We start from the raw sequence: 25,480 nt of genomic DNA on the forward strand, positions 1-25,480 counted from the left end.
GACAGAATTGACGTTTTACAATATTTCAACGACGTCATGCAGTTAAAACACGACGTTTCATGTCGTCATAATACAACGCCGTTAGTATTGAACGCTAGCAACAGGAAGACGTTGTATCAAAACCAGTTAACGCTTTCACTTTAAAAACATAAGTATCAACTGCATGCGTACAGAAAAAAAAATCAGATTTTCACAAAGCGTGAAAATAAAACTTAAATCCCGCTGATACTATAAAATTAGAAAGTCTTCGGAGTCATAACATGAAGCATATCTAGGAACCTCAACCATTTGCTAGTCCAAGTTTTGCGTTGGAAAGATGGCGTTTAGACGCGATGAGCAAATTGGCGTTACTAGCAAACATCTAATGGGGCTTTTGGAGCCGGATTCATTCTGGGAGCTTGTGGAGAATCTGCTGCTGCACTCCTGTCGGGACAACGTACGCCGGCAACGGCACAACGCTGCCATATCGACGCTCTGCAGAGGACACGCGCTCGTATGCGTCACGAAAGAAGCCAAGAGCCCGACACCTCCCGCTAAAAAGGTACCAGATGTTATATTGTATATTGTGTAAATGACATCATTTTAATTTATGTATGTCTGTCACCATCGTAATATATTCAAAACTATCGCAAGGTAAAGACCCCCGATAATGTTTAGGCCTTACCCTTTTTCCATTATGAATGTATGGACAAATGAGTCGCGCTCTGTGAAAATTGGGTTGAATGCATGTGCGAAAGGGTCGTCCCAGATTCAGGGACGACTGTTCGCTTTTATGTTATTTTTCGTTTAAAAAAAGTCTCTTCTTAGCAAAAATCCAGTTAAGGCGAAACGTGTCGTCACTGATTGGATTGTGAGGACGGCACACCGCACCGACTTATCTGAGATGACCCTTGACGCACATGCATTAAACCCCCTTTTCACGGAGCACAGCCCATGCATATGCGCAATGTCAATATTTGCTTTTGGAAATAAATTTTGTTTAAAGTTCCCGATTCGTGATCGTGAGGCTTTAGTATTAATCATTGAAGATGTACAGAAATCTATTGGCAGTGAATGTTTTACGTGCAGTTTAAATGATATGTTTATAGTGATGATATATGCGCCTTCAATAATAATGCAAAACATTTTACATTTTTTATAATTCAAATTGTCTTCAAGTATAAAGTGTGTTGTATTTATTGGGTGTTGTTATAACACATAAACCTCTATATGGCCCAATAACGAAACAGTTGTATGTATGTATGTATGTATGTATGTATGTTTTCTTTTGACCTTGCAGTCAAAGATAGCTCATGAAAGTGCAAGCACTTATTTCCAATGGGGTCCTTTTGTTTTGCTGAAGATACAGCACGAAGAAGAGACAATATTGGGATACAAGGAGTCCGGATGCAATACCCTAGCTCTTTGCGAATAGATCCCTTGGTTCTCTAACGTGCTAAGTGTATAGCACCGACACATGCAATTACCTGGGTTTCATACCAGTACATCTCTAGTTGGGTGGAAAACACTTGAAGCATTTCTGAAATGTCCAATGCCCCGGCCTGGCATTTAACCGGAGACCTCTGGAATGGTAGACCAGAGTGTTATCCGTCGACCACCTCACCACCACCCATAAGTTGGGTCCCTTAAGGATTTTTATATAAGGGTTAAAAATGGAGTTCCGACGTTGGTCCGACTCTGAAAAGTTCAGATAGAATTTATATCCACCCAGACAGAACTCGTGTCACTAAAATGAGCTTACTCTATGCTTAATTGTTTTCATCCCGCATGGGCCTGATTCTGGCTACAAATAATCATTCCGGAATGACCTGATATTTTCTAACACATATTTGGGACCATAATAATCGCTCCCTTGGTTCAAAGAGGTACCATGTGTCATTGAAATAAGAAGGCACATGGTAACTTTTTGCACCAATGGGACCATATGGAGCTTAAAACGTATTTATACAGAGCTACAGCGTGTTTGAGAGCTTCACAATCGTCCGTATAGGCTTGTATGCTAAGTAGTCACGTGGGACGTGTTCAATTATAATTATCAACAAGCGTTTTAAGCACTTAAGTATTTTTGTTAAAGATTAATGGCAGAAAAAGTGAAGAACATCTCAGCAAAGGCAGACACTTCCAGTCGGTGGTGAGCAGACGAGCGTCCGAACATTTCTGGAGATCAGGAAGGACCAAGAAATCTAAGCACCGAACCAAAGCGGAAGCGGAAGTTAATAACGTAAGTTCTTATCATAGTTAACGTTAAAGACACTGCGGATACTCGGCAGAAGGTTACTGGTATTAATCAGCTTGCGACGGGACGAGATTCGTATATTTTCATAAATTATACAATTGTATGTGGTCGAAAAATATGATTGCCTATGCACTGTAAATGAGTATCTATGACCGAAATTCGCCTTATAAAAACATGTACATGAAGAACACACAACACATAGCAAAAACGTCTTAGCACATTAAAATGCAAATAAAACAAGGCTTTAATCAACTGCGCTAAAATTCTTAGAAGGACGATAATTGAAAACAATTGTAGTACAGGGCATTTTTTATCTCTCTTTTACATAATATACATTTCCTTTTTTGCGAATTTCGTCATTTGTACAATGTGCCATAAAGGCTCGTGAAATAATTATTTTATCCAATCATACTCATTGTTCCGATGTTAAATTCTCATGGGTCATTCTGTAAAACTGATAATTTCTGTCAAAATTTAAATGAGCACGCATGCATTTGAAATAAGACCGTGTAACGGATGCATGTACAATATTGTTTAAATAATGTTTATTAATATAACATTTTTCGATTGTATAATTAAATGCAAGTGAAAAAAATAAATAAAACTCATTTTAATTCATATTCCATGGTTTTGTTTTATTTGTAAAATTGTTGCAATTGATATTATATAGGTAATTTCATCATGGACTATATTGGTCCACTCCTTCGATTACATTTCTATAAACATTAATCGTCTTAATAAAACACCCTCCCTCCCTGACCACTACACTCTGGATATAGTAAACACGCGCCTTCCCTACTCGCCACACTCTGGTTAAAGTAATCACGCCCCCAATAACCACTACATTCAGGTTATAGTAAAAACGCGCCTTCCCTAACCACTACACTCTGGTTAAAGTAATCTCGCCCCCTCCCCTAAACACTACACTCAGGTTATAGTAATCACGCGTCCTCCCTGATCATTACACTCGGGTTATAGTAATCACGCGTACTCACTAACCACTACACTGAGGCTATAATAATCACGGGTCCTCCCTGACCACTACACTCTTGTTATAATAATCACGCGTCCTTCCTGACCATTACACTCGGGTTATATTAAACACACACCCTCCCTGACCACTACACTCTGGTTACAGTAATCACGCGTCCCCCCTGACCACTACACTCTGGTTATAGTAATCACACGTCCTCCCTGACCACTACACTCTGGTTACAGTAAACACTCACCATCCATGACCACTACACTCTGGTTACAGTAATCGCGCGTCCTTCCTGACCACTACACTCTGGTTATAATTATAACGCGTCCTCCATGACAACTGTTCGCTGGTTATAGTAATCACGTGCTCTCCCTGACCACTACACTCTGGTAATAATAATCACGCGTCCTCCCTGAACACTACACTCGGGTTATAATAATCACACGTCCTCCTTGATCACTACACTCTGGTTATAATAATCACACGTCCTCTCTGACCACAACACTCTGGTTACAATAATCACACGTCCTCCATGACTACTACACTCTGGTTATAATAATCAAGCGTCCTTCCTGACCACTACACTCTGGTTATAATAATCACACGTGTTCCTTGACCACTACACTCTGGTTATAATAATCACGCGTCCTCCGTGACCACTGTACGCTGGTCATAATAACCACACGTCCTCCCTGACCACTACACTCTGGTTATAATAATCACACGTCCTCCCTGACCACTACAATCTGGTTATAATAATCACAAGTCCTTCTTGACCACTACACTCTGGTTATAATAATCACACGTCCTCCCTGACCACAACACTCTGGTTACAATAATCACACGTCCTCCATGACTACTACACTCTGGTTATAATAATCACGCGTCCTTCCTGACCACTACACTCTGGTTATAATAATCACACGTGTTCCTTGACCACTACACTCTGGTTATAATAATCACGCGTCCTCCGTGACCACTTTACGCTGGTCATAATTACCACCCGTATTCCCTGACCACTACACTCTGGTTATAATAATCACACGTCCTTCCTGACCACTACACTCTGGTTATAATAATCACACGTGTTCCTTGACCACTACACTCTGGTTATAATAATCACGCGTCCTTCCTGACCACTACACTCTGGTTATAATAATCACACGTCCTCCCTGACCACTACACTCTGGTTATAATAATCACACGTCCTCCCTGACCACTACACTCTGGTTATAATAATCACACGTCCTCCCTGACCACTACACTCTTGTTATAGTAATCACACGTCCTCCCTGACTACTTCACTCTGGTTATAGTAATCACACGTCCTCCCTGACTACTACACTCTGGTTATAGTAATCACACGTCCTCCCTGACTACTTCACTCTGGTTATAGTAATCACACGTCCTCCCTGACTACTACACTCTGGTTATAGTAATCACACGTCCTCCCTGACTACTACACTCTGGTTATAGTAATCACACGTCCTCCCTGACCACTACACTCTGGTTATAAAAATCACACGTCCCCCCTGACCACTACACTCTGGTTATAGTAATCACACGTCCTCCCTGACCACTACACTCTGGTTATAAAAATCACACGTCCCCCCTGACCACTACACTCTGGTTATAGTAATCACACGTCCTCCCTGACTACTACACTCTGGTTATAGTAATCACACGTCCTCCCTGACTACTACACTCTGGTTATAGTAATCACACGTCCTCCCTGACCACTACACTCTGGTTACAGTAAACACTCACCATCCATGACCTCTACACTCTGGTTACAGTAATCACGCGTCCTCCCTGACCACTACACTCTGGTTATAATAATAGCGCGTCCTCCATGACCACTGTACGCTGGTTATAGTTATCACGTGCTCTCCCTGACCACCACACTCCGGTTATAATAATCACGCGTCCTCCCTGACCACTACACTCGGGTTATAATAATCACACGTCCTCCCTGACTACTACACTCAGGTTATAATAATCACGCGTCCTTCCTGACCACTACACTCTGGTTATAATAATCACACGTGTTCCTTGACAACTACACTCTGGTTATAATAATCACGCGTCCTTCCTGACCACTTCACTCTGGTTATAATAATCACACGTGTTCCTTGACCACTACACTCTGGTTATAATAATCACGCGTCCTCCGTGCCCACTGTACCCTGGTCATAATAACCACACGTCCTCCCTGACCACTGCACTCTGGTTATAATAATAACGCGTCCTCCATGACCACTGTACGCTGGTTATAGTTATCACGTGCTCTCCCTGACCACTACACTCTGGTTATAATAATCACGCGTCCTCCCTGACCATTACACTCGGGTTATAATAATCACACGTCCTCCCTGACTACTACACTCAGGTTATAATAATCACGCGTCCTTCCTGACCACTACACTCTGGTTATAATAATCACACGTGTTCCTTGACCACTACACTCTGGTTATAATAATCACGCGTCCTTCCTGACCACTACACTCTGGTTATAATAATCACACGTGTTCCTTGACCACAACAATCTGGTTATAATAATCGCGCGTCCTCCGTGACCACTGTACGCTGGTCATAATAACCACACGTCCTCCCTGACCACTGCACTCTGGTTATAATAATCACACGTCCTCCCTGACCACTACAATCTGGTTATAATAATCACACGTGTTCCTTGACCACTACACTCTGGTTATAATAATCACACGTCCTCCCTGACCACAACACTCTGGTTACAATAATCACACGTCCTCCATGACTACTACACTCTGGTTATAATAATCACGCGTCCTTCCTGACCACTACACTCTGGTTATAATAATCACACGTGTTCCTTGACCACTACACTCTGGTTATAATAATCACGCGTCCTCCGTGACCACTGTACGCTGGTCATAATAACCACCCGTCTTCCCTGACCACTACACTCTGGTCATAATAATCACGCGTCCTTCCTGACCACTACACTCTGGTTATAATAATCACACGTGTTCCTTGACCACTACACTCTGGTTATAATAATCACGCGTCCTCCGTGACCACTGTACGCTGGTCATAATAATGACACGTCCTCCCTGACCACTACACTCTGGTTATAATAATCACACGTCCTCCCTGACTACTACACTCTGGTTATAGTAATCACGCGTCCTCCCTGACCACTACACTCTGGTAACAGTAAACACTCACCATCCATGACCATTATACTCTGGTTACAGTAATCACGCGTCCTCCCTGACTACTACACTATTGTTATAATAATAACGCGTCCTCCATGACCACTCTACGCTGGTTATAGTTATCACGTGCTCTCCCTGACCACTACACTCTGGTTATAATAATCACGCGTCCTCCCTGACCACTACACTCGGGTTATAATAATCACACGTCCTCCTTGACCACTACACTCTGGTTATAATAATCACGCGTCCTCCCTGACCACAACACTCTGGTTACAATAATCACACGTCCTCACTGACTACTACACTCTGGTTATAATAATCACGCGTCCTTCCTGACCACTACACTCTGGTTATTATAATCACACGTGTTCCTTGACCACTTCACACTGGTTATAATAATCACGCGTCCTCCCTGACCACTACACTCATGTTACAGTAAACACTCACCATCCATGACCACTACACTCTGGTTACAGTAATCACGCGTCCTCCCTGACTACAACACTATGGTTATAATGATAACGCGTCCTCCATGACCACTGTACGCTGGTTATAGTTATCACGTGCTCTCCCTGAACACTACACTCTGGTTATAATAATCATGCGTCCTCCGTGACCACTACACTCGGGTTATAATAATCACACGTCCTCCTTGACCAATACACTCTGGTTATAATAATCACACGTCATCCCTGACCACAACACTCTGGTTACAATAATCACACGTCCTCCCTGACTACTACACTCTGGTTATAATAATCACGCGTCCTTCCTGACCACTACACTCTGGTTATAATAATCACACGTGTTCCTTGACCACTACACTCTGGTTATAATAATTACGCGTCCTTTCTGACCACTACACTCTGGTTATAATAATCACACGTGTTCCTTGACCACTACACTCTGGTTATAATAATCACGCGTCCTCCGTGACCACTGTACTCTGGTCATAATAACCACCCGTCTTCCCTGACCACTACACTCTGGTCATAATAATCACACGTCCTTCCTGACCACTACACTCCGGTTATAATAATCACACGTGTTCCTTGACCACTACACTCTGGTTATAATAATCACGCGTCCTCCGTGACCACTGTACGCTGGTCATAATAATCACACGTCCTCCCTGACCACTACACTCTGGTTATAATAATCACACGTCCTCCTTGACCACTACACTCTGGTTATAATAATCACACGTCCTCCATGACCTCTACACTCTGGTTATAGTAATCACACGTCCTCCCTGACTACTACACTCTGGTTATAGTAATCACACGTTCTCCCTGACTACTACACTCTGGTTATAGTAATCACGCGTCCTCCCTGACCACTACACTCTGGTTATAGTAATCACACGTCCTCCCTGACCAGTACACTCTGGCTATAATAATCACACGTCCTCCCTGACCACTACACTCTGGTTATAATTATCACACGTCCTCCCTGACCACTACACTCTGGTTATAATAATCACACGTCCTCCCTGACCACTACACTCTGGTTATAGTAATCACACGTCCTCCCTGACCACTACACTCTGGTTATAGTAATCACACGTCCTCCCTGACTACTACACTCTGGTTATTATAATCACGCGTCCTTCCTGACCACTACACTCTGGTTATAATAATCACACGTCCTCCCTGACCACTACACTCTGGTTATAGTAATCACACGTCCTCCCTGACCACTACACTCTGGTTATAGTAATCACACGTCCTGCCTGACTACTACACTCTGGTTATAATAATCACACGTCCTCTCTGACCACTACACTCTGGTTATAATAATCACGCGTCTACCCTGACCATTACACGCTGGTTATTATAAACACGCGCCCTCCCTGACCACTACACTCTGGTTATAATTATCACGCGTCCTCCTTGACCACTACAATCTGGTTATAATAATCACGCGTCCTCCTGACCACTTCACTCTGGTAATAGTAATAACGCGTCCTCCATGACCACTATACGCTGGTTAAAGTTATCACGCGCCCTCCCTGACCACTACATTCTGGTTATAATAATCACACGTCCTCCTTGACTACTACACTCTGGTTATAATAATCACAAGTCCTCCTTGACTACTACACTCTGGTTATAATAATCACGCGTCCTCCTTGACTTCTACACTCTGGTTATGATGATCACGCGTCCTCCCTGACCCGACACTCTGGTAACAATAATCACACGTCCTTTCTGATCACAACACTCTGGTTACAATAATCACGCGTCCTCCCTGACCACTTTACACTGGTTATAGTAGTCACGCGGACTCCATGATCACCACACTCTGGTTATAGAAATAACGCGCCCTCCATGATCACCACAATCTGGTTATAGTAATCGCGCGCACTCCGTGATCACCACAATTTGGTTATAGTTATCACGCGTCCTCCCTGACCACTATACCATGGTTATAGTAATCTCGCGTACTCCCTGACCATTACACGCTGGTTATAGTAATCACGCGTCCTCCCTGACCACTTCACTCTGGTTATAAAAATCACGCGTACTCACTGACCACTTCACTCTGGTTATAGCAATCACACCTCCTCATTAACCACTACACCCTGGTCATAATAATCACACGTCCTCCCTGACCACTACATTCTAGTTATAGTAATCACGCTTACTCGCTGACCATTCCATTCAGGTTATAGCAATCACACGTCCTCCCTGACCGCTACACTCTGGTTATAGTAATCACACGTTCTCCCTGACCACTACACTCTGGTTATAGTAATCACACGTCCTTCCTGACCGCTACACTCTGGTTATAATAATCTCACGTCCTCCCTGACCACTACACTCTGGTTATAATAATCACACGTCCTGCCTGACCATTACACGCTGGTTATAATAAACACGCGTCCTCCCTGACCACTACACTCTGGTTATAATAATCACACGTCCTCCCTGACCACTACACTCTGGTTATAGTATAACGCTCCCTCCATGGCCACCACACTATTGTTATAGTAACCATTCGTCCTCCCTGACAACTACACTTTGGTTTTAGTAAACACGCCCCCTCCCTGACCACTAAACTACGGTTATAATAAACACACGCCCTTCCTGACCACTACACTATGGTTATAATAAACACGTGCCCTCCCTGACCACTACACTCTGGGTATAATAATCACGCGTCCTCCCTGACCATTACACGCTGGTTATAATAATCACGCGTCCTTCCTGACCATTACACTCTGGTTTTAGTATAACGCGACCTCCCTGACCACTACACTCTGGTACTAGTATAACGCGCCTTCCTTGACCACTACACTATGGTTAAAATAAACACGTGCCCTCCAAGACCACTACACTGTGGGTATAATAATCACGCGTCCTCCTTGACCATTACACGCTGGTTATAGTAATCACGCGGCCTGCCTGACCATTTCACTCTGGTATTAGTATAACGCGACCTCCCTGACCACTACACTGTGGTTATATTTTTAACACGCGCCCTCCCTGACCACTACACTCTGGTTATAATAAACACGCACCCTCCATGACCACTTCACTCTGGTTATATTTTTAACACGCGCCCTCCCTGACCACTACAATCTGGTTATAATAAACACGCACCCTCCATGACCACTAAACTCTGGTTATAGTAATAACGCGTACTTCCTGACCACTACACTCTGGTTATAATAATCACGCGTACTCACTGACCACTACGCTGTATTGGTTATAGTTATCACGCGTACTCACTGACCACTACACTCTGGTTATAGTAATCACAAGTACTCACTGATCACTACACTCTGGTTATAGTAATCACGCGTCCTCCCTGACCACTACTCTCTGGTTATAGTAAACACGCGCCCTTCCAAACCACTACACTCTGGTTATAGTAATCACGCATTCTCCATGACCACTTCAATCTGGTTATAGTAATAACGCGTACTCACTGACCACTACACTCTGGTTACAGTAAACACGCGCCTTTCTAAACCATTACAATCTGTTATAGTAATCACGCGCCCTACCTGACGACTTTACTCTGGTCATAGCAAAAAAAATACAACTGTGTCAGAAAATGTAGAGACAACCAACGGGTTTAGATATAAGCATTTGATTTACCGATACTCAAGAATGAACATGTAATTATTGCAATAACGTTTATATCTGCAAACTATTAATTATTTGTTCATCGGTCGTTGTCTTACAACTACAAGGTTTTGTATTGCTCGCAATAGGATCCATTACATTATTGAGCGTTTAGTGATTTCACAGTTATCTTTCTAAAGTGAAACTGTGTTCATTACCGGTACACATGGGTATTTACCCTATAACGCAAATGTCATTGTCCATTACCCTAAGGCATTCACCAGCTAGGTTTTTATAGCCTGAATTCGGTCATAAAAACGCATGATCAAAGTGACACCAGATGAGCAAAAACAGGACAAAAACATGGTAAAGTAGCGTTGTAAAAAATTATGTTCAAAATTCAGTCATTAATAATGGACAAAACCCCCTGTAGCCGAACATTTAGAGTCACGAAAAATAATTATTTTGTTTAAAAAGGAGGTGTAAGAGATTAAGAGTGTCTGAACACTTAGAGTAATTTCAGCATATGACGTTTTGAATTATTGTATAATTCATGTTAACATAAATCTCTCAAATATTGCGGGATGTGTGTAACTAATCTTTATTAATTAGACAAACTCACAACACCGGAAATAATAATTCATAATCATGTATTACGGTTTTATAACTGATATGATGTTATGTAAAGTGTTAAATGCGGCTCAATTGCAACGAAAAAAAAACGTGTATGCCAATACAATATGTTAGTTTGTTAATCGTACTTGAAACGCTTAGCAATAACTTTTAATTTAACTTTTAAGATCATGATTCTTTTTTTTTCTTTGTTTTTCGTTCATGTATTATACAATGTTTATTCAGATAGTTTTAAGGCTGCTTTGAATTGTCAAAATGAAGAATATACATTTTAAATATCCCAATAAACTCAATAAAATAATAAAAGCATAAAACGTTTGCTGAATAACATGTTTGAACACTTTATCAACATTCCTGACGTGTATTTCAAATACAGCCTATGGAAGACGAGACCGCTAAAACTGCAAAAGCGGACAAAACTCCAAACGACAAACACACCGAAAATGGACAGTCAGCGAAGTTATATTCCCGCGCGACGCGTAGCGAATGCAGCGTTAATGACCAGGATGTAATTTTCCTCAATAACGCTAGCGTTCCACCGTCTGAACGCTTATGGCGATTTGCCATTAAAAATCGTAAGAAACAACAGGACCTCAAAGACGAACAAGCGCAATCCACGAGCCAAACACATATCCCAAGCGTCCGAAGCAATGAAGCAATATTCGAGGGCCTGAAGCACAGACTAAAAGACGCGAGAAACGAGCTTATTCAGGACAAGGGTCCCTCGAAGGCACGGAAAAAGAAAAAGAAGTCTTCGGAAAGGCAGATGAAAGCCCATAAATACAAGAGTGAATATCGCTCAGTAAAATCAAAGGAAACGTGCGATACGAAAAAAGCGAATGAGGCCAACACATCCAAAAAGTCCACGCAATTGGACGAAGCAAAGGATAACTCACATGCAACAACAGTGCAGACGGAAATGAAACCAAAAAGTAAGGAAACCCAGCATGACATCTGCAACAAGCAGGTACAAGATTTGATAGACATCAGCGAAAGCAAAAACGATTGGAAGCCGGGCAGCATTTCTATGGTAACTTTCGAAGAGAAAAAGAGCATGTATGACAGCGTTCTGAAGAAGCGACTCAACTGCGGGAGCAGGCTCGAGACCCTGAGTAAAGAAATAGGAAAAAAGGCAAGCAATTAGCTACGTTTATGTTCTGCCAACACACTGCACAAGCAGTCAATGAAATGATAATCTTCATGAACTATTGTCTTATTGTTATCTTACGTTTCCTTGTTCGTAGTTTGTTCTTTAGCAAAATCAAAATGGCAAGTTGTCATAGAAGGAATGAAAAAAGTGGCAAGTAGCGTACCATACCGGTTTGATAAAGTAGATTCTTGACACAGAAAATAACAACAACTAATCTTATGGTAAGAATATTATGCTCATGGTGTTGATACTATTGATGATGATGATGAAGATGATGATAATGATGATGGTGGTGATGATGATGATGATGATGATGATGATGATGATGATGATGATGATGATGATGATGATGATGATGATGATGATAATGATGATGATGATGATGATGGTGGTGATGATGATGATGATGATGATGATGGTGATGATGATGATGATGATGATGATGATGATGATGATGATGATGATGATGATGATGATGATGATGATGATGATGATGATGATGATGATGCTAAATATGAAAACAATTATATCATGGATATGACAATATTGCTAAAAATGATAATATTCGAGGCAGCTAAGATGCCTAAGTTTTGCTTCTGCTTGTGATGATGATATTTTGTGCTCCTTATGTAGCTGTGTTTGATGATTGCAATAATCGAACCTTTACCCTGCATTTTGCGTGTACACGATTATCATAAACAATTCTTTCCTCTCACAAGCACTTCATGTTTGCTTTCTTCCCAGACCGTGTGGGGCCGTAATATTGTGGTAGGATGTGACAGACGGCTGAATATGAACCTAAGCGTTGTACAAAATCAGACTAAAAATATATCTTAGTGATCGGGGGTAAATTGTGAAAGTCGGCTGACGATGTACCCTTATCAAAATTAGACTATAAACCCGAACCTTTCCCATTTTGCCTTTAGAACCCACGGACGACGCTGAGCCGCGAGACAACCATGAAGTACGCGGAGTTGAAGACAGAGTACCTGAAGTTCTGCTACCAGGAGGCGGCGCTGCGCCACCAGATCGCCATCCTTCAGGCCGAGATCTACATGATGCAGAATAAAGGGTATGTGTTGTCTGCCTAGTGACTGGGAGCTCATGGGTTTGATCCCCACTGTGGGAGCGTTCTTAAGATCTCTCCCATAGACATCATGTACTGTAACTACCCACGAAACGGTCCGTGCGTGCAGAACATATGGCGTGGTGATTGTTCCGTTGTCAGATATTATAGGTCGAGACATATACGTTACACCAATATGATCCAGAACAAATGGGTAAGCGGTAAGAACATAAGTGTTAGAGTAGTTTTAACGTGGTACAGACAAAGTAGGTATAAAGGGTCCATTTGAATAAACAACATTGGATCAAATAAAAACAGCGACTCTATCAATAAGCTGAAAAACATCTGATTTAGAACAACGTGTATATGTGGTACCATATATATTTGATTAACCAAACCTGACAACATTGGTATGTGGATCCATTTGGTTTGATTATATTATCAATTTTATGTGTTGAATTTCTCTAGGGCTAAACAATGAAAATTCAGGCACATGGACACCTATATTCAGTCACATTAGTGTGCCTCTGTGCTTAAAGATCTTAGGGAAATGCATTTGCATGTGCGCTGTAAAAGGATATGTCGATATTCATATGTGTCTTGTTCTGAGAAAATTTTGCTTACTGCATGTGCGTTTAGTGTCGTCCCAGATTAGCCTGTGCAGTCCGACGACACATACCGCTTATATGATATTTATATTTTCAAGGAAGGCCCTCCTTACCGAAAATCAAGTTAAGACGGAAAGTGTCGTCCCTGATTAGCCTGTGTGGATTGCACAGGCTAATCTGGGACGACACTTTACGCTCATTCATTTAGCCCTCTTTTCACAGAACACGGCCCATATAAACATATGCCTTACTGGTATAGAGAAAAGGAAACGAAGAAGGGCAAATAACAGGTTCTTTGTAATAAGCATCGATATATCGTCATGTTGCAGAACATAGTGTACGTCCGTTGCGAAATTGAGGACTGATCTTGATAAGATGCATAGGGTTGATCAAATACAAAGATAAACAACTTTGCCCATAGTCATGATTCACAGCACATATTTGATCCTCTACAATAACAAATATATGTCGTTATTGTAACCCTGTAAGAAAAATTCCGAACACAATGAGGATTGATCCCGGTACATCCCGGTTCTTATGCAGGCACACACTGTACCGCGTCGCTATAAAAGCTACCTCACATAGCAAGAAAGTATTAGTTCTTAGGCTTCTACATCATCTTGATGCAAAACAAAGGGTTTCACCATATTCATAAATGTATATATCTAGATCGATGTGTAGATATGCAAGCCGGGATCTGAACAGAAAGAATGTCCTTCGTACAAGGTGCTATAAGCTGAACACAATCGTTTACATCGTTTGTATCGCTTGCCATGTTAAGACGCCGGCAAAATGGATATTACTTTGTTTATAAGAAAGCCGCACGTTAGATGTTTCACCCACAACTACATCAAACACCTTTTAAAACCTGTCAGTGTTATATGTAGATATTATTAAAATACAAAATGTAATCAGCACGATAACAGGACGTATTTGATTCAATGAAATATATATCAACTCGAAATGTTTACTTTACCATTTGATTAAGAACTTTATTCCCATTTTGCAGATTCCATAAACGACCGGCTACAATCAAAACAATCACCCTCGATTCCAAATCAACTAATCTTCCGGTCAGACAGGAAATGACGTCAGAGGTATCACGTGACACGGAGTTTGATCACGTGCCATTGCTCCCGCGTTTGAAACCACCGAAACCATTGCTTCTCCTTCCAAGTCCAAACAGTGATAAAACGCCCGAAAAAACAAAACCGAAACGAGAGTCGAGACGTATTGGTAATATTCTTTAGTTTCTGAAATTTAGAGTAATAAAGAATTATATCGGAGATAACTGCATACATCAATCTCGTAGAAGGACTTCTTTGTAAACTAAATACTGCAAGTTTAAATATCATCAAATGATATAAGGAAATACTTTTACGTCGATCTGAGATTACAGATTTTCTTCGAGCAATAGATAACTTTTTATAACTTATTTTCGATTTGATATTGATCATTCTAATCTTTATATCGCTCATTCACAATTTAAATCGCCCATTATGCAGTTTATGCTGTTCATTTTGCGTTTTATTTTTCTCGCTCAGAAACTTAAGATAACTTTAATTTCTTGCGGTCTACCACTCATTCTTCCAGAACGCGCGACCTTCAGTTTTTATATTAACGCTGTTTACTTGTGACGCTCTGTACTGGAGCTTATTTGAAAACAACACGAAGTAAACGTAAAGAGATTTGAACCGTCGTGACGCGTAGTTTGAACTTACACGTATATCGTATGATATAACTATTGAAAGAATAATTGAGATAAAGAAAGTTAATCGATTACCTTGACACTCGTATTTTGTAAAATAAAACTAAATACGCGTAGATTTACCGATATGCTCTTATCAAGCCAACAATGAACAATAAAATATGAGCCGCACTCTGTGAAAACGGGGCTTAAAACAAGTGCGTAAAGGGTCCTCCCAGATTAGCCTGTTTAATCTGCACAGGCTCATCAGGGACAACCTTGTCAGGATTTCTGCTGACAAGAGACTTTCCTTACAAAAAGAAACAAAAAAAGCGGAAAGTATCGTCCCTTATTAGGCTGTGCGGACTGCACAGGATAATATGGGACGACGCTTTACGCACACGCATTAGGTCCCGTTTTCCCAGAGCTTGACTCATAAAGGGTGTTTGTTTAATGTTCACTAGGGAGCTTGTCGAGTAGCGAGGCGGACGTCATGCTACTGCTGCCCTCTCTCACCGGCACGCCCGCACTCAGGGGCATCTGTTCCGTCTACAACCTGACTACCGAACTGGAGCCGCCACTAAAGAAAAGGTACGAGATATACTTATATATCGCCCCATTAGTGCAAAAAGGTACCATATACCAATACATTTTATTCACACTTGGTACCTTTTTGCAACAATTTGGCGTTTATACTATATGTATCGAGTTCTGGGAAAACTGGGTTTAATACAGGTGCGTAAAGTGTCGTCCCAAGATAAGCCTGTGCAGTCCACATAACCGTATCAGGTACGCCACTTTCCGTCTAAACTGGATTTTCATTTGGAGACTTCCTTTAGACGAAAAAGTTCATAAAGCGTAAAGTGTCGTCACTGATTAGCCTGCGTGAACTGCATGTGATAATCTTTTAGGACACTTTACGTACATGCATTAAGCCCATTTTTCCGAGATCAAAGCTCATATCGTTCCTGCATATTGTTTAAATTCTTACATCTCTCGTTGTCACGTCCTCCCCACTGGGCGTATGTTCCCATGTATTCCCCGAAAACTTCACCGGGGCGACGGTCTTTCAGTGGACAGCGCTATTTTAATAGGTGCCTGGCTAGAGATACCATAAACATGTATACCAAAACATCCATGGAAACATAACGATGGCATTGTTATATCGTACGTATGCCCAACCTATAGGCTTTCTAAAACTGACATTTGTCATCTTGGATATTTTCTAATCTTGATGTTCACATGTATTAACATATGTTAGCTGAATTGAACTGTTCTTTATGGAAACTATGTAACGGTTATCCAGAATATCAGGTCTTAGGTGATCGATATAACGGAGCAATATGAACTATTTCGGTCCCGAATGCTTTCGTTAACAAATGATGTACTGCATGCTATTCACACTTGTAAGCAGGTTATCATAGTTTAACAGATATACAAAGTAATACATATTTCTCTGGAACTTAAAATGTGTCATTTGTTAAACTAAGATATGTGTCTATTGTTTCAATCAATGAAAGTAATGGACAGATTAAATGTTGAAATACTTGTTTTCTTTTTACAATTCTTTGTTGTAAAAAATATGTTTAAAATGACTGACGACTAGATATTGTTTTTTTCTTTCTGGATGTTAGAGCAAATAGAACAATACTCGTGTGCTTATATTCTCACTATTCCAGTTGGTACACTTTATTTACTTTCATTAATGCATATATGATGCATTTATGTCTAAACTAATGCCGAAATAAATCTTGGTGAATATTTGTGTCCATAAGATTGAGAACTAAAACAATGGTTAACCCATTTATGCCTAGTGGACTCTCCCATCCTTCTAAATAGGATCAATTTTTGTCCAATTTTAGGGATGTCTTGTATATTAATTTTTATATTTAGAATATTTCTTATAGAAATTCCATTAAGCAGACAGCGCAGACCCTGATGAAACGCCGCATCATGCGGCGTCTCATCTGGGTCTACGCTGTTTGCCAAAGCCTTTTTCTAGACGCTATGCATAAATGGGTCAACATAAAATGGGAAAAATATTAAAGGTGTTTACTTTGAATGTCTGATGATCATTATTTGTTCGGAAAATAATTCAGCAATTTTGATTTAGGATTGCAAAACAGTAAAACAACGAAAATCACTGAATATCAAAATGTCGATTGACAGTTCTTACACCTTAATATAACCACCATGAAAAAGCTCATTTTATACCCAGTTAATATTGTTGTTTTGATCATAGTTCAATTGATCAACATGTCTTCTAATACATGTATAACCAAAGGGAAACCGCCGCTGTTACAGCAACATAACAATTATATTATAGACACATAGTTTTACAACACTTAACGTTATCATCCGAACACGCAAAGAAAAGTTTCATTTATTTAATATCATATTCTACAGTGAATTTCTCATATATTATACTTTAAATGTATCATTTTTCTCTGTTTAAAAGAATGATAATAAACACTGTTCTTAAATTAAATTGATGAAAGTCTTGTTCACGACAGACATGAATTCCCTGAATATGATGTTTACGTATAGTTATCAATTTTCAGAGAGCGTCAACCTACTAACTCTACTGTCAAGATCAAAGTTATATTGTCTCTTTGATATATGCAACTTAAACACCGAAGTACTGTATGCAATTTTTGCGACACTGTCTTTGTGAAACATTCTCCATAAAGTGTGCGAGCACGGGTTGTTGATATGTTTTAAATCAGTAGGTATGCCGTTTTACTTTAAGATACTGAATCTGAAGAATATAGGAAATCATCTTGAAATGTATGAGTGTTTTTTTTATATCATATTGGCCATTAATATGGCATGTAAAAAACGTATGTTTGTTTGTATTTCGACTGTTACCCTGACTTTTTAATGATTGCCGGAGTATTCGATTCTTTACTTGTCTGCGCATTTATGCGAACGGAAATATTTCCGGAGAAGATTTTCAAAGTTGATGTTTAAATTAACCCAACCAAAAAGGCATGGCAGCTTTTTTCTTCAAATGTATTTAAAAAAAAAACTATTCAATATTGTAAAAAGGCATTTATTCATACTTCAGCATTTAAAAGTTGTTTTTATGTCCCCCACCATTATAATGGGGGACATATTGTTTTTGCCCTGTCTGTTGGTTGGTTGGTTGATTTGTTTGTTTGTTTGTTTGTTTGTTTTAACTTGAACATTTTGCCATAACTTTTGCAATATTGAAGATAAGAACTTCATATTTGGCATGCATGTGTATCTCACGGAGCTGTACATTTTGAGTGGTGAAAGGTCAAGGTCAAGGTGATCATTCAATGTCAAAGGTCAAATATATAGCTTCAAAGCGGCGCAGTAGGGCACATAGTGTTTCTGACAAACACATATCTTGTTTTATCATTCATTTGTCAATGACGCGATTACATTTCTTAACCTTTTGCATGCTGGGAAATTTGTCGTCTGCTAAAATGTGGTCTGCTAAATTTCTAAAATTAGCATTTTCTTCGATTTTTTTCCAAGATTACTATCAGAATAGCAAACAGTTTGGATCCAGATGAGACGCCATGTGGCGTCTCATCTGGATCCAAACTGTTTGCAAAGGCCTTCAAAATTCGGTTCCAGCACTGAAAGCGTTAAATTGATACAATATGTTCAAGATATTTAATAAATTCAAATTAATGACAAAAATCGTTTTTATTATTTACTTAAATAATTTATTTAACGCTGCATATATTCCCTTTTAAATTAAATATATCAACAAGCCTTAAAAAACTTAAGCGTTCTATTTTTAGATATGTTGCTTTAATTGAAACAAAGTTCAGTTTGTTCGATGTTTGTTGTTAGTGGTCATGACAATTTATGTGGATTATAATGGTAATATAATCTTCATTATCATCCCTTTTAATCCTTATCCTATCCTCGCCATTATCAATATCAGCCGCAGAACATCACAACCATCATCAACATTAGTCGCAGAACATCACAACCATTATCAACATCAGTCGCAGAACATCACAACAATCATCAACATCAACCGCAGAACATCACAACCATCATAAACTTCAGCCGCAGAACATCACAACCATCGTCAACATCAGTCGCAGAACATCACAACAATCATCAACATCAGCCGCAGAACATCACAACAATCATAAACTTCAGCCGCAGAACATCACAACCATTATCTACATCAGCCGCAGAACATCACAACCATCATCAACTTCAGCCGCAGAACATCACAACCTTCATCAACTTCAGCCGCAGAACATCACAACCATCATCAACATCAGCCGCAGAACATCACAACCATCATCAGCTTCAGCCGCAGAACATAACCACCATCATCAACATCAGCCGCAAAACATCACCACCATCATCAACATCAGCCGCAGAATATCACAAACATAATCAACAAAAGCCACATAACATCACCACCATCATCAACATCAGCCGGAGAACATCACAAACACCATCAACATTAGCCACAGAAAATTACCACCATCATCAACATCAGCCACAGAACATCACAAACATCATCGAAATTAGCCGCAGAACATCACCACCATCATTAACATCAGCCGCAGAACATCACAAACATCATCGAAATTAGCCTCAGAACATCACCACCATCATCAACATCAGCCACAGAACATCACAAACATCATCGAAATTAGCCGCAGAACATCACCACCATCATCAACATCAGCCACAGAACATCACAAACATCATCGAAATTAGCCGCAGAACATCACCACCATTATCAACATCAGCCACAGAACATCACAAACATCATCGAAATTAGCCGCAGAACATCACCACCATCATCAACACCAGCCGCAGAACATCACCACCATCATCAACACCAGCCGCAGAACATCACAAACATCATCAACATTAGCCGCAGAACAACACCACCATCATCAACTTCAGCAACAGCAACACGTCATATTTTCAATATCGTCACCGCAAATATCTCGATCGTTTCTCGATCAAGCTGTATGCGTCATAAGCAATCTTAATCAACGGCATATATGTATAATGGTATCATCATCACTGGCGTGTTATACACGATGTTAAATCATTATAGTATTACATTCATGTTTCAAAGCATTAGTTTAGTAACTAGACATGATAATGCCTGACATTTCTATGATAAGAGCGAATGGGTATTGATTGATGATTGCAATATTGATAATCTGGTGATGGGAACAATACATGCTGATTTTGTTGAAGTTAGTTATGATTGTGATGATAATGATGCATATTGTGACGCTATTGTATGAAAATGGTAATTTTAGGATGATAATTATAATGATGATGGTGATTTTGATGATTATAATGATGTACAATAATGTCAACGACGATGATGATCAGGAGCGCTACAGTACAGGCAACGTGTACTTTGACAAAAACGCGTGTCCGCGGTGTTCAATTTTCCCGATGGGTGACATTTCGCGGGGGGCGGACACGCTACTGACCGCGGTGTTCGGCGAACACCCGAAATCGCCGCGATTGCACGTCATCATTAACTGGAACACCCGTGATCACCGCAATGCCGCGCGGCCATTGATACATGTAATACCTGTCTGCGATGGTCATTCAAGAGTTTTAAATTTACATGTACATGTACAATGTACAAATGAACATAATAAACTACATGTATGTGCAAATGTATGCGTACTTAAAGTGATATTATGGGCAACTAACAGTATTTACAATATACAATGTAGGTGTGTATCGTAACCGTTGTTTATTTTTTGTGTTTTCGCTCGATATACACTTGCATTTGTTAATGCAGCATCAACATAATTAAACAATATCCCGAAAAGAAAAATAATCCATTTGAATATCAACCGTACTTTCGTTTTGACAACTTACGACAGAAATGAATCGATGTACGATGCGAGTCTAAATGTAGTTTTCATGCAGATTCTTTCATACGACACAATGACACAATTTGGTTTTACGGATCATTTCAGCTTAGAGGGATGGGTGAGTCATGTAACATATCGAAAATAATATATATTTTTTATTAACAACCGGTAACAAGATGAGTTGTAGATAATTTCAGATACCACATTCATTATAACTTATTGTTTTCACCCGTTTCTTTTCAGCTCAATTCAACAGTAACAAAATGCCCATCACTTTAAATTCGGACAGCACGTAAAGTCGGAAACGTAATTAAAGCGCTTCGATCATCAAGTCTATTAACTGGTATGGTGTTAAGCAATTCAATCGCCGTTTTTTAACAACACATATCGAGTTATAAAGAAAGTGAGTATTAAATAATTTATTTGCGTCCGCCTGTACTGTCTGAAATAACGTACTGCATCAGTATGCTACGAAATTTAGAAATTGTCAACTGTCGATTGCAACGACTGCAATCGTAAACTGTTGGGTTTTTCTATTCATATACATGTATTTTAACAGATTATATTTTGTGTCTTTCAGGTTTCTTCCATTTCAGCACTGGACTCGTTTGTTGAAATAAAGTTCTTTAAGATCTTTGAAAGAAGTTCAAAATTAGTAAATATAGCATGTATATAGAGAATGATATTCCGGATCATTCTCTTTCATGCGGTATTTTCGTTAGAGTTTGTTTTGTTCGTTTGTAACTTTTTGTGCTTCTTCCCGACTTTTTCTGCTGACATTTCCGCTTGTTCTCAATGCTTTGCATGGCGAGTTGTGAACAATATCTGATGTAAGATATTTTATATTGATCTAATCAATATTTACTTTCTAACGTAGCCCATGTCATCCTTCGTTTTCAAGTTAGTTATTATTTATAAAGATTTGTTACCGGTTATAAATTTACATATCAGGTTATGAATATTTGATAACAACTCGTGATATTCGTTCATGTTGAATTAATTGTTTGTTTTTGTTTTTCCTGCGTCTTCCCCTTAGCATATAACATTGCATTATTTAATAGATAGAATCCTGTATATAACAACAACATTATAAAGTCGGTATTTATTCGAAATGCACAGTGAATATCAAATATATACAGTATTTACATAATTTACATTCAGTAGAAGTATTCACATGTTGTTGTTCAGAAGCGACAGAAAAATATATACAGTATTTACATAATTTACATTCAGTAGAAGTATTCACATGCTGTTGTTCAGAAGCGACAGAAGCGAAGTGTCGCATGAGGTGTTTATCTCGGGAAGCATGCCGTGCAGGTCCTCCATGTACCCGTTGATGTCGGCAGATGTGCCCGCATCTCTCCTCATTCGTCTCTCCTCTCTACGCTGGCGGCGAAGAAGTTCATTAACCTTAGGCACAACACTGTCACGCCATACATTTTCCGCCTGGGCTTCTGGATAGAACACACCGCATTTTGTTGTCGCCAATATGTTTTAGATTGATATTATTCGCATTTTCGACTGTTGAATTGAGCTGAAAAAGGGAAACTGGTCAAAATATTTAGTTAAAATATGGTAACTGACCAATTATCTACAACTCGTCTTGCTTCCAGTGGTTAATAAAAAAATATAATATTCGATATTTTTCATGACAGTTCAGTCCTCTAAGCCGAAATGATCCGTAAAACAAATTTGTGTCTTTGTGTCGTATGAATGAATCTGCACTAAAATGAAATTTAGGTTCACATCGTACCCCGAATCATAACGAAAGTACAATTGATATTCAAATGATTTTTTGATTTTTCCGGGATATCGTTTTAGAATGTTGATGCTGCATTCATAGATATGAGTTTATGTAAAGTGACAACACCAAAAAATAACCGACGGTTGCGATAGACACCAAAACATTGCATATATTGTTAGATGCGCATAATATTACGTTAAATACTTAAAATATCCTTCGACCATCATGTACATAAAAATAGACTATATTTACTTGTATTCATTATCGCTTTAAAGCGGGTATATACGATTTTTATATGTGTTTAATTGTAATTGTAATACATTGATAAAATATGTTACAATAACACAAAATAGGCAAGAAAAATTACACATTAAAGCCGAATTTCATAAAATGCAGCAAAGAAAATTAGCGCCCCGAGTCGATTGTGACGTACATATTTTCCTACAATAACCGAAGCATTCGTCTTTGCATTAGGATCGGAGTTAGTGTTCGTGTGTCGTATGAATAGATATCGTTGCAGGAATTCAAATAAACCGTTAAACTAAGTTTAGATTCACATCGTACATGTATGGTTTACATGCTAGCGAATTCGGCTGTACAGCCGTTTTAAATTTCAGAATTAAATATCTGGCTTATTTCGCATTTTTCGACACGTTCTTCTTAACTTTTATTTTAATTTATATTTAAATATATATATAATAAGTTTATTACACATTTTATATAAATTCATAAATATTTGACAACAACGTATATACCCGCTTTAAATGAAAGGGATCAATAATTTACGTTTATATTTAATTATTTTATTTTTAGCGAACACGATGAACACCGCGGTAGATATAATGGGTCCGCGGTGATTCGCGGTGTCCACCTTATTGAAAACGGCCCCCGCGAATATTTGATCTGAACACCCATCGCGGGGGTCGTTTGGTAAGCGAACACCGTAAAATGAACACCGCGACGAGTGGCGTTTGTCAAAGTACACGTTGCCTGTACTGTATGATTATGCTGTTTGAACTGGCGAACTAAAATGTTCCAGTTACAACCTATGAGCATTTCGTTTCACAGTGTACATGTATTACTTAAAAGCTCTGTTTTCTTGACAAAACTCAGATGGTTACCAAAGTGCGGTAATGCACGGCTATATATTTACACAGTAGCGCACAACTGTAGTGGCTTCAGCGCTTTGCTTTTCAATATGTACATACGATGTTCGAAAGCAAACAACTATACAATATAGATGATCATAAAGGATGAATTCTGGTAGTTTCTTATTTACATAATACAGTTTAATTTCTTTTCAGACAACCGGATGTTCTTCTAAAACCTGCTACACCCGGCGTAAAAATTGTACACAGGCTGCCGAAAATGTGCAGAATTCTTCAGTTGTAAATTCTAAAAGGAAATAAGTAATCGTCGTTTGTATTTTTGTAACTTACAATAAAACAATGATAATATGTTTTAATATTTTATTTTGATGATATATTTTTGAAAACAATGCAAAGCAAGAGTTGTAATTTGCATGGCGGTAAATTAGATATTGAAAAATCTGCGATGTTAACATGAGAACTAAAACAAGGTGTATGATGCACATAAATAAAAAAATAACACAATTTCAAAGCATGGTTTTACTTTAAAGGGATCTTTTCACGCTTTGGTAAATTGACAAAATTGAAAAAAGTTGTTTCAGATTCGTAAGTTTTCGTTTTAGTTATGATATTTGTGAGGAAACAGTAATACTGAACATTAACCATGCTCTAATATAGCCATTATATGCATCTTTTTACGATTTTAAAACCTAAAAATTATAAAGCGTTGCAACGCGAAACGATTGAATAATTTGGAGAGTTCTGTTTTTGTCGTTAAATTTTGTGAAACTACGAAGATTGCTTATATAAGGTATAAAATACATCAATAATGTATACACGGCGGAATAGCTCAGTAGGCTAGAGCGTTTTTACTTCAGGACTCTGGCAGGACTCCAGGGGTCACTGGTTCGAAACCTGCTCCGGGCAATGTTCTTTTCCTTTTTTTAAATTTTTTCTTGATTTTTTACTGGAGCTTTTACGATCCAATGTTTACATTTATCAATATAAAGCATTTAATGAATAAGTTAAAAAAAATGCCAAAATCTGTGAAAAGGCCCCTTTAACTGTAAATATTTATGTAGCTGATACAACAAAAACTCAAATATATCACAGATAAAATACATTATGAAAGCAAATATACTATTATAGTTTGCA

General features: G+C 39.1%; 2 protein-coding genes across 2 annotated transcripts; both read left to right on the plus strand.

The window, feature by feature from the left end:
* Positions 1 to 65: 65 nt before the first annotated feature.
* LOC127872489 (uncharacterized) lies at positions 66 to 12,015 on the plus strand. Its single transcript, XM_052415818.1, has 4 exons — positions 66 to 541; positions 2,075 to 2,221; positions 11,501 to 11,943; positions 12,006 to 12,015. The coding sequence occupies exons 1-4, from the start codon at positions 317 to 319 to the stop codon at positions 12,013 to 12,015; spliced, it is 825 nt and encodes a 274-aa protein (XP_052271778.1). The 5' UTR covers positions 66 to 316.
* On the plus strand, positions 11,941 to 24,694 carry LOC127870970 (uncharacterized). The gene is made up of 5 exons (XM_052413580.1): positions 11,941 to 12,256; positions 13,201 to 13,346; positions 14,958 to 15,184; positions 16,100 to 16,226; positions 24,542 to 24,694. The coding sequence occupies exons 1-5, from the start codon at positions 12,044 to 12,046 to the stop codon at positions 24,627 to 24,629; spliced, it is 801 nt and encodes a 266-aa protein (XP_052269540.1). The 5' UTR covers positions 11,941 to 12,043; the 3' UTR covers positions 24,630 to 24,694.
* The last annotated feature ends 786 nt before the right edge of the window (positions 24,695 to 25,480 follow it).

The sequence above is a fragment of the Dreissena polymorpha genome, chromosome 3, assembly GCF_020536995.1.
Source record: "Dreissena polymorpha isolate Duluth1 chromosome 3, UMN_Dpol_1.0, whole genome shotgun sequence".
In the NCBI taxonomy this organism is placed as follows: domain Eukaryota; kingdom Metazoa; phylum Mollusca; class Bivalvia; order Myida; family Dreissenidae; genus Dreissena; species Dreissena polymorpha.